Below are 15,904 nucleotides of genomic sequence, written 5' to 3' on the forward strand. Positions count from 1 at the left end.
AATTGAAGTAAAAAAAAAACAATAAAACAAAGTGATTGAGAGCGAAACCCTGAAAAAACTGAGGGAAAAGGAAAGCTGAAAAAAAAACTGCGCAAACGTAAATTTGGCCACGGCTGAATAAGTAGCTAGCAAGATGACAAAGACAACTTAATTAATTCTCCACAATCGCAAACAGCCCACAGATACAGTTTTTGCTAGCTGGCTAACATTAGCCAGCTAGCTACGTAGAAAGACACGGCATTGACTCTCGGCAGCCAGCTACAGGCAGCTGCTTCATGGAAACTAATCCATTGTGACTTAATTATGTTACTAGCTAGCTAGATTGATAAGGCATTTAGTTTTGTGCATTGTGCTGCACTTACCACCCCAACTTAAATCAATTTTACCTAATTTCTTCTTAAAAAAATGTAACCCCCTTTTTCTCCCCAATTTTGTGGTATCCAATTGTTAGTAGTCACTGTCTTGTCTCATCGGTACAACTCCCGAACGGACTCGGGAGAGGCGAAGGTCGAGAGCCATGCGTACTCTGAAACACAACCCAACCAAGCCGCACTGCTTCTTAACATCCGCACCAAGGTGTCGGAGGAAACGCCATACACCTAGCGACCTGGTCAGCGTGCACTGCGCCCGCCACAGGAATCGCTAGTGCGCGATGAGACAAGGATATCCCTGCCGGCCAAACCCTCCTCCCTAACCCGGACGACGCTAAGCCAATTGTGCGCCGCCCCATGGGCCTCCCGGTCGGGGCCAGCTGCGACAGAGCCTGGACTCGAACCCAGAGTCTCTGGTGGCACAGCTACAGTGAGGGGAAAAAAGTATTTGATCCCCTGTTGATTTTGTACGTTTGCCCACTGACAAAGAAAGGATCAGTCTATAATTTTAAATGGTAGGTTTATTTGAGCAATGAGAGACAGAATAACAAAAAAAATCCTGAAAAACACATGTCAAAAATGTTATAAATTGATTTGCATTTTAATGAGGGAAATAAGTATTTGACCCCCTCTCAATCAGAAAGATTTCTGGCTCCCAGGTGTCTTTTATACAAGTAACGAGCTGAGATTAGGAGCACACTCTTAAAGGGAGTGCTCCTAATCTCACCTCGTTACCTGTATAAAAGACACCTGTCCACAGAAGCAATCAATCAGATTCCAAACTCTCCACCATGGCCAAGACCAACGAGCTCTCCAAGGATGTGAGGGACAAGATTGTAGACCTACACAAGGCTGGAATGGGCTACAAGACCATCGCCAAGCAGCTTGGTGAGAAGGTGACAACAGTTGGTGCGATTATTCGCAAATGGAAGAAACACAAAAGAACTGTCAATCTCCCTCGGCCTGGGGCTCCATGCAAGATCTCACCTCGTGGAGTTGCAATGATAATGAGAACGGTGAGGAATCAGCCCAGAACTACACAGGAGGATCTTGTCAATGATCTCAAGGCAGCTGGGACCATAGTCACCAAGAAAACAATTGGTAACACACTACACCGTGAAGGACTGAAATCCTGCAGTGCCCGCAAGGTCCCCCTGCTCAAGAAAGCACATATACATGAACATCTGAATGATTCAGATGACCCCAAGAACACCATCCCCACCGTCAAACATGGAGGTGGAAACATTATGCTTTGGGGGTATTTTTCTGCTAAGGGGACAGGACAACTTCACCGCATCAAAGGGACGATGGACGGGGCCATGTACCGTCAAATCTTGGGTGAGAACCTCCTTCCCTCAGCCAGGGCATTGAAAATGGGTAGTGGATGGGTATTCCAGCATGACAATGACCCAAAACACACAGCCAAGGCAACAAAGGAGTGGCTCAAGAAGAAGTGGAGTGGCCTAGCCAGTCTACAGACCTTAATCCGATAGAAAATCTGTGGAGGGAGCTGAACGTTCGAGTTGCCAAACGTCAGCCTCGAAACCTTAATGACTTGGGAGAAGATCTGCAAAGAGGAGTGGGACAAAATCCCTCCTGAGATGTGTGCAAACCTGGTGGCCAACTACAAGAAACGTCTGACCTCTGATTGCCAACAAGGGTTTTGCCACCAAGTACAAAGTAATGTTTTGCAGAGGGGTCAAACACTTATTTCACTTATTTGATCAGAGACAGCACGCTCAAGTGTCTTGGAAAGAAAAGAAAGATAGCAGGTCTATAGTTTTTTACGTCAGAAGAGTCGAGTGTTGGCTTCTTGAGGGGAGCGACTCGGAACATTTTGAAGTCAGGGGGGACACAGCCAGTGGTCAGGGATGAGTTGATGAGGGAGGAATGGGAGGTCTCCAGAGATGGTCTGGAGAAGGGAGGATGGGATAACTTTGAGCGGGCAGGTTGTGGGGCGGTCAGACATCATTAGTCGCAGGATGTCATCTGGAGAAAGAGGGGAGAAAGAGGTCAAGGCGTAGGGTAGTTCAGTGTGAGTGGGACCAGTGGACTCAATAGGCTGAGTGAATGACGAGGATTTAGGAGGGAGGAGAAGGTGGAAAAGAGTTTTAGGGTTAGAGGCAGAAGCTTGAAATGTAGAGTGATAGAAAGTGTCTTAAGCATCAGTTACAGAGGAAGAGAAGGTAGAGGAGTGAGTGAAACGATGATTGGTCCCCAGGAAGTTTTACAAATATTTTCATTCAGCTGCTAGCAGCCTGTTCTTTAAGCTTGCAATGAGTCACTCATCCACGGAGCAGGAGAGGAAGGCGGACAATGTGAATCATAGGACGCGAAAAGGGAGGAGAGTAGGGTCGAAGAGGCAGAATCAGGAGAGGTGACCGGCTAAGGGAGAAGGATTTAGCAGAGGGGAGAGATGATAGGATAGAAGACATGATGATGATGATGAGATATATATATGCGAGAGCGAGAGAAGGTTCATGACCATCTGGGTAAGGGCTAGGATTGGAGAAAAGGAAACAAAGTAGTGACCAGAGACCTTGAGGGGGGTTGCAGTGAGATTAGTAGGCCAACAGCCGCTAGTAAAGATGAGTTCAAGCATATTGCCTGCCTTGTGAGTTGGAGGGGATTGGGAAAGGGTGAGCTCAAGAGGCAAGGAGGGTCAAGAGAGAGTTGGAAAGAAATTAATTGAAGACCGATGCAGGGATGGTGAAGTCGCCAAGTACGAAGAGCGGTTAGCCATCGTCAGGAAATGAGCTTATCAAAGTGTCAAGCTCATTGAGGAACTCTCCAAGGACACCTGGTGGGCAATAGATGACAAAGTTGAGAGTGGAGAAGTGACAGCATGGAATTCAAATGAGGATGGACAGGTGAGAGTGAGATGAGAAAATCTCCAGTTAGAAGAAATGAGTGGCCCTGTGCCACCACTGCGACGACCACATGCTCTTGGACTATGAGAGAAAACGTAGTCAAATGAAGAGAGAGCAGATGGAGTAGCAGTGTTCTCTGGGGTGATCCAGGTCTCCGTCAAAGCCAAAAAGTCAAGGGACAATGGCAGCATAGGCTAAGATGAACTCAGTGTTCTTCACCGCAGATCGGCAGTTCAAAACGCTGCCAGAGATACGGAATTCCACTGGAGTTGTGAATGCAGAGTACATTAAATTAGAAGGGTTGCAGCCAAGGCATGGGGAGCGTCTGTAAAGCCTACACGGAGAGGAGGTATACAGGTATAGAAAAACAGTTGCGAAAGCTACAAAAGCTAAATTAGATTAAAAAAAATAACTAGGTAAGATACTGGTGTGGCGCCTTCCTCAAAGAACAACTCGTCAGAACAGTCTTCGTTTTGGCGACAAGACCGCCACTAACGTGACCGCCACGACTGCTGCTGAGAAACCAGGGGAGACTGAAGTACTAATACTAATTGCCAATCAGAGGTGAAGAGCACACCTCCCTGTACTTATTGCTGATTGCCTAGGAGAGGAGAAACCACTCCCCTTCCTGAACAGCCAGTGATTACCCAAACAAGTCACAAATTGCCCTGCCCCTTAATCCTGGTTGATGTGTCAATCATCTGCAAGTTATAAGCAGTCAGTAGTCCACACACCAAGTTGGCCTCTAGAAAGACAGGCAGCACTTAACGTAGACCGACCTAGTGAGCAAAAAGACAGTACTTATCACTCATCAGGGGTCCTCTAGTTATAGAATGGTTCAAAAACACGCTGCCCCACAGCTCGTTACTCATCTACACCACCTTGTTAAAGAACCTTGGGGCAGAACTCTGTTGTGTGTGTGTGTGTTTGCTACTCACTAGGCAGCGGAGTCATTGAGCTGGTACTCTCGTGACCGGCTGAAGCAGGCCTGGACCCCAACGTCCTTCCAGAGGCGCTGGATGACTCCGGCTAGTTCGCCGGTCATGAAGCCCTCCTCTGCCGATCCCGCCAGCACAAACAGCTGACGAGCATCATCCTGGTGGGGGACAGGAGACACAACCAACGGTTTGGAGGCAAAACTAGGTGAAGTTTGGGCTATTCAACTATATTCTTTGAGGGGCTAGATTTTGAAATAGTTATTAACTGGGGGGACCAGACATTTTCTACATGGAATTACACTTCCTAAAACCGGTATATAAAACAATGCACAAACAATTACAATCTTATAAAGCACTTTATTAAAAGTTGCTAAAAGTGCTTTACAATTAGCCCAATTCTGTGCATACAAATTGTTTAAATAGTGAAACACATTTGTACTGATTACACACTTGACCTGTATCACATCACATGTCCGTTTTACATAATAAAAACTAAAGATTAAGCTTACACACAGGAAACCTTTAACGCATGACATATCTCAGTTGACCAGCATCATATTGGCTCCCGAGTGGCGCAGTGGTTTAAGACACTGCATCTCAGTGCAAGAGAACTGCAGTACCTGTTTCAAATCCAGGCTGCATCACGTCTGGCCGTGATTGGGAGTCCCATAGGGCGCCGTACAATTAGCCCAGTGTTGTCCGGGTTAGGCCGTCATTGTAAATAAGAATGTTCTTAACTGACTTGCCTAGTTAAATAGAAAAGGTAATAGAAAATAATGAAATAGAAAAAAGTATTTAAAAAAAAAAAAGTATTGTTTTACACATAGAAACCTTAAATGCGTTGCATATCAGCTGACCAGCTTTTGCAGAGTAGTCTCTCGCCCCCCACATCAGTAGAGAACTGGTCCCTATAACAAACTACGCCACCTCTGTGGGGATTTAAACTGAAAGCTAAGTTTCCAACAAGATTTGATGAGTTTATCTAAAAACTCCGACATCACGGGAGTGATCTGTACTGATGACTGAATATAGTTGTAAGGAAATTGAGTGTACTGTTTGGGCTCAAATCAGAGGAGAAAATAAAATTTGTTTTTCAATCATGTCAATAACTGTTTTAAACTTCCCCTGTAGTCCCAAATTAAGTCCATTCAATTGATTTAAAATGTCACCAAAAAATAAAACATCTGATACAAACTCATCCAGCATTTGCTAGATATGTGTTGGCTGTCTTTTGGCGGCAATTGCGGAGAAAAGCATCTTCTCCCTAAGCTCACATAGGCTGCTCTCGAAAGCATTATTACCCTTGCTTAGCCACCGAACATTATGTAAAAGTAGATCATTATGCTCAGCAGACTACAAAACAAGCAATGTTGAAGGCTAGATGCTGATTGGATACAGTTTATTATAAACACCATGGACTCAGTTTTGGCTAACTCACCACTGAGTAAAGTGTAAAGCACACTCTGGTATCAGGCAGTGTAGTGATCTCATCTGCAGTGAAAGAGCCAATAGGCAGGCAGACAGACCATGTACCCCTGTTAGCAGTTCTTATTGGCTGTAACTGGTATGTTGAGTGACACTGATTGAGAGCACTTAAATGGATGGGACTACAGGAAAACATTTTTTTTTTTTTTTATTCATGTTTTATGATGTTGATCAAGGGCCATTCTATTCTGGTTAGGGCCAGTTTGCACTGTTCTGTGAAGGAATAGTACACAGTGTTGTACGAGATACTTCGTTTCTTGGCAATTTCTCGTATGGAATAAACTTCATTTCTCAGAACAAGAATAGACTGATGAGTTTCAGAAGAAAGTTCTTTGTTTCTGGCCATTTTGAGCCTGTAATCAAACACAAATTCTGATGCTCCAGATACTCAACTAGTCTAAAGAATGCCAGTGTTATTGCTTCTTTAAATCAGAACAACAGTTTTCAGCTGTGCTAACATAATTGCAAAAGGGCTTTCTAATGATCAATTAGCCTTTTAAAATGATAAACTTGGATTAGCTAACACAACGTGACTTTGGAACACAGGAGTGATGGTTGCTGTTAATGGGGCCTCTGTACGCCTATGTATATATTCCATTTAAAGAAAAAAAATAATCTGCCGTTTCCAGCCACAATAGTCATTTACAACATCTACACTGTATTTCTGATCAATTTGACATTACTTTAATGGGCAAAAAAAATTGCTTTTCTTTCAAAAACAAGGATATTTCTAAGTGACCCCAAACGTTTGAACGGTAGTGTATGTGTTGCCACCCTAGGTCACACTACTCAAAGCAAATGTAGAACTTTTATTAAATCAAAAACATGTCAAACCGTCAAAAATACCATATATATGTTGGTCATTACGCCCTAATCAACCCTACCCCTTCCTCTTACAGTCGAACCCTACCCCCTGCTGTTTAACCCCATTGACTCAACTTCCACCCCTCCTAGACTCCCAGGCACAGATCTAGGATCAGCTTTCCTTCACCAAATATTAACTAGGGCCAGAACAATACCAGTATTGTGATACTTGTTTGTATCATGGCAAGGAAACAAAACACGAAGTGGATTAACTTCTTTAGGAAAACAGCCCAAATGTTGGAAACCAACATCATTATGTTGTCATTCAGTCACATTTATTTATTTTCCATACTGTAGCACACAATTATATATACAGAAGTTTTTTTTAAGGACCAAAGAGTGGTCTGCTTCATGTTTTCATTTTAGCCATGAGAAAAATATTGCAATACTGGTATCATCCTAGCCCTAATCCTAACCTCAACTATAAGGAGTTAAAAGTACGAAACTGCTCTTAGATCAGTGTCTAGAGCTCCCAGTGTCCTATTCCACTCACCGCTCTGGCTGCATCGGAGAAATCGATCTTGAGGCGCCCCATGGCTCTGATGATGGCGATTATGGACTGGATGGTGTTGCTGTACACCACCGCTTTGTACTGCTTACACTCTTCCTCTGAATAGCCCGCCTCATGGATGATCCTGGGAGGGGGGGAGGGAGGGTTTTGGCTCTGTACTCTAGCACTTTGGATTTGAAAATGCTACAATGACTATGAGGTTATTAAGGTGCAGAATGTCAGCTTTAATTTGAGGGTATTTTAATCCATATTGGGTTAACTGTTTAGAAAATACAGCACGTTTTGCACATAGTCTCCCCATTTTAGGAGACCAAAAGTATTGGGACAAATTCACTTGTGTATTATAGTAGTCAAAAGTTTAGTATTTGGTCCCATATTCATAGCACGCAATGATTACGTCAAGCTTGAGTCTACAAACTTGCTCGATGCATTTGCTGTTTGTTTTGGTTGCGTTTCAGATTATTTTGTGCCCAATAGAAATTAATAGTATATAGACTGTCATTTTGGAGTGACTTTCATTGTAAATAAGAATGTATGTTTCTAAACACTTCTACATTAACCTGTCTGGGCTAGGGGGCAGTATTTTCACGGCCGGATAAAAAAACGTACCCGATTTAAACTGGTTACTACTCTTTCCCAGAAACGAGAATATGCATATTATTAGTAGATTTGGATAGAAAACACTCTGAAGTTTCTAAAACTGTTTGCCTGCCATATGAGTTCTGTTATACTCAGACATCATTCAAAAACCTGAGAAAATTCCAAGCAGGAAGTGGCCTGTCTGCGAATTTGTAGTTCTCCATTTGCTTCTTTATCAAAACTACAGTGCCCGTGGGGTTATGTAGCACTTTAAGGCTTCCATTGGCTCTCTAAAGCGTTCAGAAAGCGGATTGACTTGTCTCCTGTCTCTGGGCAGAGTACAGGAGCACAGTTTGTCAGTGGACTGCCTGGTGACTAAGAGATTGGAAATGCGCGTTCACGAGACATCACCATTTTTTCTCTTCCTTTTTGAACGAATACAGCATTGTCCGGTTGGAATATTATCGCCATTTTCTGAGAAAAATACCATAAAAATAGATTTTAAACAGCGTTTGACATGCTTCTAAGTACAGTAATGGAACATTTTGAATTTTTTGGTCTCGAAATGCACTCACGCGTTACCCTTTGGATAGTGACCTGAACGCACTAACAAAACAGAGGTATTTGCACATAACTATGGATTATTTGGAACAAAAACAACATTTGGTGTGGAAGTAGCAGTCCTGGGAGTGCATTCTGACGAAGAACAGCTAAGGTAATCACATTTTTCTAATACTAATTCTGAGTTTAGTCAGCCCCGAACTTGGCGGGTGTCAAATTAGCTAGCCGTGATGGCTGAGCTATGTACTCAGAATATTGCAAAATGTGCTTTCGCCGAAAAGCTATTTTAAAATCTGACATAGCGATTGCATAAAGGAGTTCTGTATCTATAATTCTTAAAATAATGTCTTTTGTCAACGTTTATCATGAGTAATTTAGTAAATTCACCAGAAGTTTGCAGTGGGTATGCTAGTTCTGAACATCACATGCTAATGTAAAAAGCTGGTTTTTGATATAAATATGAACTTGATTGAACAAAACATGCATGTATTGTATAACATAATGTCCTAGGAGTGTCATCTGATGAAGATCAAAGGTTAGTGCTGCATTTAGCTGTGTTTTGGGTTTTTGTGACATATATGCTTGCTTGAAAAATGGCTGTGTGGTTATTTGTGTCTATGTACTCTCCTAACATAATCTAATGTTTTGCTTTCACTGTAAAGCCTTTTTGAAATCGGACAATGTGGTTAGATTAACGAGTCTTATCTTTCAAATGGTGTAAAATAGTCGTATGTTTGAAATATTGAAATTATAGCCAGAAGAGGACTGGCCACCCCTCATAGCCTGGTTCCTCTCTCGGTTTCTTCCTAGGTTTTGGCCTTTCTAGGGAGTTTTTCCTAGCCACCGTGCTTCTACACCTACATTGCTTGCTGTTTGGGGTTTTAGGCTGGGTTTCTGTACAGCACTTTGAGATATCAGCTGATGTAAGAAGGGCTATATAAATAAATTTGATAGCATTTGAGGTTTTTGTATTTCGCGCCACGCCCTTCCGCTGGCTGTTGAATAGAGTGGGACGCTAACGTCCCACCTAGCCCATAGAGGTTAATGTGGACGCTACCATGATAACCCTGAATGAATCGTGAATAATGAGAAGGTTACAGAAACATAAAAAAATCATACCCCCAAGAAATGTTTACCTCACCATTAAAATAAACTTGGGAGGTCAGCATTTCTGGGGGGTATAATATTTGTGCGTGTAACTTTCCTCACTCATTATTCAGGATTATCTGTAATCATGGTAGAATGCACATTGATGTAGAAGTGTTAACAAACATTCTATTCTTATTTACAATAAAAGTAACTACAAAATTACAATTTATGATGTCCATGTCCCAATACTTTGTGTAGATAACGAGAAACTTACTTCATCTGTTTGACAATTGTACTCTTCCCTGACTCCCCAGCACCTGAGAGATAGTGAAAGAGGCCAATTAGTGAGGGATAGGCAGACATTACACATAACACATTCACTCAGTTGTTTTGACTTGAGAAATTGGGCTGATCATAACTTGTTGTAGGCCTAACTCACGTTTTGCACAAGGCCCTACGAGAGTCACCTGTCCAGATACTGAGTAGCTAATAGCTATACAACGTTGGGAAACCAAGTGTCTGATCAGCTCTAACAGGAGAGTTACAGGCATTAGTTTAAATTGGATTAATCAACTGGATCCTCCCACCAATGAGATTATAGCTCCAGCGTGGCAGAGACCTAAACTGATTTCACATAGGATTTACGGTATTTTGCCCGTGAGAAAAAATGGCCAATGTTTATATGACCACCTTACAAACCGGCCCAGTTTTACCACATTCTTGCCTGCATACGCCTTTAATATCTCTTTTATATCTCCCATACGGATGCTGGTGATGAGTGGTATTAGTGGTGTGCAGATGTGGGTGTGCATCCATTTTAATAAATACAGTGAATGTACACCATCAAAAAGAAATCCATTATAATTTTTTTTTAGGCATGTCCTAAAACATAAGACTAATAACATTAATTTTCAAAACAATAGAATGGCATTGAGTTGAATTATGCAACGTCCAAATTAATGAAATCAATGGTTCATTAAAAAGACAAGACACACATACCCCGATCACAGTAAACACACATTTTATAGTAAGAATATAACACAAATATTTGTGTCACAGGAACATGTGGAACCGGTGTCACATAAAAGTGATATTTTGAAACAGAGCTCAAACCCATGCTTTTTTGATCCACCTTTCCTCTTTCCCACCCTCACTCCACTTTGTAAGGGAGCAGGCTTAGGGTATTACATTGAGAGTATCCTCATGACACCGTTAGAAAATAATAGCAATCCTATTTTCAAAAGCATGCGAGTCTCATGTACAACTAGGCTTGTACATCTTGGGTAATATTCAGCGGTGGAAACTTGCCAAGGGAATATATGCAAATTAATACCATTTAAATGTAGATGTTTTTTGCATTGGATATATTTTCCCTATCATATGGAGACAAACCTTTTACCTTATCATAAGTAGAGAACTGCAAATGATTAAATCCTTCCAATAGAAATAAAAAAACTATTTAGTTACGAATGTAACTTTAATAAAATGAGTTTTACATGGGATGATTTCACTGAACAACAAAAGGGAATATTGAATGATCCATCACATCTCCCAAAAACGTTTTCAACATACATCTGTAAAGTGACAGTTTAGAAGCTAAAGCTTTGGTTGTCCACGTCTTCTCCCTGGACCTCCTCAATGTCCACCTCTTGAACATCAGACTCTGAGGCCTCATCTTCACTGTAACTTTCCAACCTTGTTGAGGATGGCTCGTTGTCAGCCTCAAAAAGCCTCAAATTTGCCCGGATGGCCCCCAATTTTTCAACCCTTGTATTGGTCAGCGTGTTGCGTGCCTTGGTGTGTGTGTTCCCGAACAAGGACCAGCTGCGCTCTGAGGTGCTGATGTTGGGATCTGGAGGATGATGGAGGCAACAAGGGAAAGAGCCTTAGATCCACAAGTCCCTTCCACCAGGTGGCTGATGAGATATGTTGGCACGACTGCCATATTGCATCTCCATCCCAAAGCCCTTGCTTGGAAGTGTACTTCTCCAGACTGCCAAGAACCTTGCCCTCATCCAGGCCAAGGTGGCGAGACACAGTAGTGATGACACCATAGGGCTTGTTGATCTCTGCTCCAGACAGGAAGCTCTTGCCAGCATACTTTGTGTCCAACATACGCTGTGGCGTGTATGGGCTTCAGGCAGAAGTCGTCACACTTTTTGATGTATTCCAGAACTGCAGTTTCTTCTGCTTGGAGCAACAGTGAAGTGGGCTGGGTAGTACGGATTTCTTCTCTTACATCTGCAAGCATAGTCTGAACATCAGACAGGATGGCATTGTCTCCCTCAATCCGTGCAATGGCTACTGCTATAGGTTTCAGGCTGCTTACCACTCTCCCAAAATACATCATCCAGGAGGATCCTCTTGATTGGGCTTTCCATATCGTCAGACTGTGATATGGCCAGTTCTTGGAGAGACTCCTTCCCCTCCAGGAGACTGTCAAACATGATGACAACGCCACCCCAAATGGTGTTGCTGGGCAGCTTCTATGTGGTGCACTTATTCTCACCTTGCTTGGCGAGGTAGATTGCTGCTATAACTTGATAACCCTTCACATACCTAACCATTTCCTTGGCTCTCTTGTAGAGTGTATCCATTGTTTTCAGTGCCATGATGTCCTTGAGGAGCAGATTCAATGCATTAGCAGCACAGCCAATGGGTGTGATGTGAGGGTAGGATTCATCATAAGACCAAGCAGCCTTCATGTTTGCAGCATTGTCTGTCACCAGTGCAAATACCTTCTGTGGTCCAAGGTCATTGATGACTGCCTTCAGCTCATCTGCAATGTAGAGACCGGGGTGCCTGTTGTCCCGTGTCTGTGCTCTTGTAGAATACTGGTTGAGGTGTGGAGATGTAGTTAATTATTCCTTACCCACAAACATTCGACCACCCATCAGAGATGATTGCAATACAGGCTACTTTATTTGATTTGCTTGACCTTCACTTGTCCTCTGTTGAACTCTGCATCCAGCAAATGAGTAGATTTAGCATGTCTGGTTGGAGGGATGTATGCTGGGCGAAGAACATTCAGAAATCTCCAATACACGTTGCCTGTGAGCATCAGAGGTGAGCCAGTTGCATACACAGCTCAAGCAAGACATTCATCAGCATTTCTCTGATTACATTCCTCCATTGAGTCAAACTTCTGATTCCGGGAGGACCATGAACTGTTGCTATCGATAAGGTGTCCGATTCATCATTTTCACCTCGAATAGAAGTAGAGGGACTTTTGTCAGAGGTTGCTTGTTGCGAGCGCTGAGGGAACTTGATGCACTTGGCCAGATGATTCTGCATCTTTGTTGCATGATTTGGCACAGTATTTGCAAATGTACACAGCTTTTCCTTCTACATTAGCTGCAGTGAAATGTCTCCACACATCAGATAGTGCCCGTGGCATTTTCCTGTAAAACAAAAACCCAAATACAATTACATGTACAGATAAATAGTTAAGCAGTTAGATTAAACAACTACTTTGTAAGATAAATGTTTTAAAATGAAACATGCATGTAAACAGGTGAATTAACCTGTTGGGGCTAGGGGGCAGTATTTTCACGGCTGGATAAAAAACGTACCCGATTTAATCTGGTTACTAATCCTACCCAGTAACTAGAATATGCATATACTTATTATATATGGATAGAAAACACCCTAAAGTTTCTAAAACTGTTTGAATGGTGTCTGTGAGTATAACAGAACTCAAATGGCAGGTCAAAACCTGAGAGATTCCTTTACAGGAAGTGGCCTGTCTGACCATTTCTGGAACTTCTTTGCCATCTCTACCTTTTACAAAGGATCTCTGCTCTAACGTGACACTTCCTACGTCGTCCATGGGCGCTCAGAGCCTGGGAAAAAACAGAATGTCATCATCCCAGCCCCAGGCTGAAACACATTATCGCCTTTCTCAAATGGCCGATCAAGGGACTGTGGGCTTAGGCGCGTGACCTGGCCGCCCCTGTCTTTGTGATTTTTCCTCTGTTTGCCGAAAAGGAGATTCCCGGTCGGAATATTATCGCTTTTCTACGAGAAAAATGGCATAAAAATAGATTTTAAACAGCGGTTGACATGCTTCGAAGTACGGTAAAGGAATATTTAGAATTTTTTTGCCACGAAATGCGCCATGCGCACGACCGTTATTTACCATTTCAGATAGTTTCTGGAACGCACGGACAAAACGACGCTATTCGGATATAACGATGGATTATTTGGGACCAAACCAACATTTGTTATTGAAGTAGAAGTCCTGGGAGTAGAAGTTCTGTATCTATAATTCTTAAAATAATTGTTATGCTTTTTGTGAACGTTTATCGTGAGTAATTTAGTAAATTGTTAGCGAATTCCCCGGAAGTTTGCGGGGGGTATGCTAGTTCTGAACGTCACATGCTAATGTAAAAAGCTGTTTTTTGATATAAATATGAACTTGATTGAACAAAACATGCATGTATTGTATAACATAATGTCCTAGGGTTGTCATCTGATGAAGATCATCAAAGGTTAGTGCTGCATTTAGCTGTCTTCTGGGTTTTTGTGACATTATATGCTAGCTTGAAAAATGGGTGTCTGATTATTTCTGGCTGGGTAGTCTGCTGACATAATCTAATGTTTTGCTTTCGTTGTAAAGCCTTTTTGAAAATCGGACAGTGTGGTTAGATTAACGAGAGTCTTGTCTTTAAATAGCTGTAAAATAGTCATATGTTTGAGAAATTGAAGTAATAGCATTTCAAACGTTTTGAAAATCGCGCCACAGGATTCAACTGGCTGTTACGTAGGTGGGACGAATTCGTCCCACCTAGCCCAGAGAGGTTAACACTCAGTTAACAGGCTCAAGCAACCCACATGGTAGCAAAAACTAACAATCAGAAATTGTTAAGTTAGAAATGATTTAAATACACTTTGCTGTAGGCTACTATTTACTAGTTAACAAAAAATTAAATGTATATTCACCCCACCCAGTATTGTAATCGTTAACTTACCAGAAAGCATGTAGTCCTTGCGTCAGACAGTGTAGTAGTGTGGGCTCAAAAGCATCTCATTAGTGTGCAAGCGCTTGAGAATCAGCTGTACATGTGATGGAAGAATGTAGAGGGCAATTCCATTGAATTGGGGGTAGTTTAACCAAAATATGCCACAAGACCTAGAATTGCCTCGTGTACCCCACAAAAAAAGGCTCACTGTTATAAGCTAACTTTTTTGACGAATTTAAGCAAAATTCCCGGGCTTAACTTCCTATGGAAAATTTCCGGAAATTTCACCCAAAGTTTCCAACCCTATGTACAACATCTGCGGGCTTTTGGAGTTTCCTATAAAGCGACCGAGCAAAATAATAGGCCTACACTTGATTTGGGCTACATTATTGGATGCTAAATGTTTCTGATCAGTAACAGATGAGCAAACAAATAGATGAGCTATACCACTACTACTTATTTGCCCAGCCAGAAACCAATTAATCAAATAGCTTTTCAGACAGCAATTCAGTGAAACAAAATCACAAGGATTGAGACAAGTCAGTGAAGTTACAGCCTTTTGCTCATGAGTAGGCCTAGGCTACTAAGCGACTGCAAGTCAAGAGCAAAAATAATCCACTTGTTAAACTACACTTAACAAAAATATTTTAAAAAATTCAACAACTTCAAATATTTTACTGAGTTACAGTTCATAAGGAAATCAGTCAATACAGATATGCACCTGTTGCTCACAGACATCTTAAAATAAACTTTTTTTTCTTTTTTAAATACTAAGAAAAATGGGGTGCGTGGATCAAAAACAGTCAGCATCTGGTGTGACACCATTTGCCTCATGCAGCGCGACACAGCTTCCTTGAGACGATTTCTGAATTTGTGCAGAAATTCTTCAGTTGTGCAAACCCACAGTTTCATCAGCTGTCCGGTGGCTGGTCTCAGACGATCCCACAGGTGAAGAAGCTGGATGTGGATATCCTGGGCTGGCATGGTTGCACATGGTATGCGGTTGTGAGGCCGGTTGGACGTACTGCCAAATTCTCTAAAGCTACGTTGGAGGCGGCTTATGGTAGAGAAATTAACATTCAATTCTCTGGCAACGGCTCTGGTGGACATTCCTGCAGTCAGCATGCCAATTGTATGCTCCCTCAAAATGAGACATCTGTGGCATTGTGTTGTGTGATAAAACTGCACATTTTAGAGTGGCCTTTTATTGTCCACAGCACAAGGTGCATCCGTGTAATGATCATGCTGTTTCATCAGCCTCTTGATATGCCACACTTGTCAGTTGGATGGATTATCTTGGCAAAGGAGCAATGCTCACTAACAAGGATGTGCACACAATTTGAGATAAATAGGCTTTTTGTGCATATGCAACATTTCTGGGATCTTTTATTTCAGCTCATGGAACATGGGACCAACACTTTACATGTTGCATAGATTTTTTTGTTCAGCGTACATAACACGCTGGCAAAATGTTCTAATAAATTGAGCCAACTAGATAAGATGATCATGAGCAGCACTCACCTCAACTTAGCTAACATTTCCCTAGCTTAATTGTAGCCTAACCAATACCCAAACGGAGATTCAGTGTACACAAAAAGCTGACATTGATTTATCAAGACGAGTCCCCACGCTCGTCTCAAAGCAGCCCGATAGTGCTGTCCCAATCAAAACGGTG

At 42.2% G+C, this 15,904-nt stretch overlaps 1 protein-coding gene across 1 annotated transcript in view; it reads right to left on the minus strand.

Annotated features, from left to right (window-relative positions):
- The window catches only part of LOC100380647 (guanine nucleotide-binding protein G(i) subunit alpha-1), a 65,262-nt gene that overhangs the window by 24,223 nt on the left and 25,135 nt on the right, over positions 1–15,904 (minus strand). The window contains exons 2-4 of the mRNA XM_014125082.2: positions 9,543–9,585; positions 7,022–7,163; positions 4,180–4,337 (exon numbers count right to left, since the gene is read on the minus strand). Coding sequence (XP_013980557.1) covers positions 4,180–4,337; positions 7,022–7,163; positions 9,543–9,585 — 343 coding nt within the window. The remainder of the gene's footprint in view (positions 1–4,179; positions 4,338–7,021; positions 7,164–9,542; positions 9,586–15,904) is intronic.

Source organism: Salmo salar, chromosome ssa10 (assembly GCF_905237065.1).
Source record: "Salmo salar chromosome ssa10, Ssal_v3.1, whole genome shotgun sequence".
Lineage (NCBI taxonomy): Eukaryota > Metazoa > Chordata > Actinopteri > Salmoniformes > Salmonidae > Salmo > Salmo salar.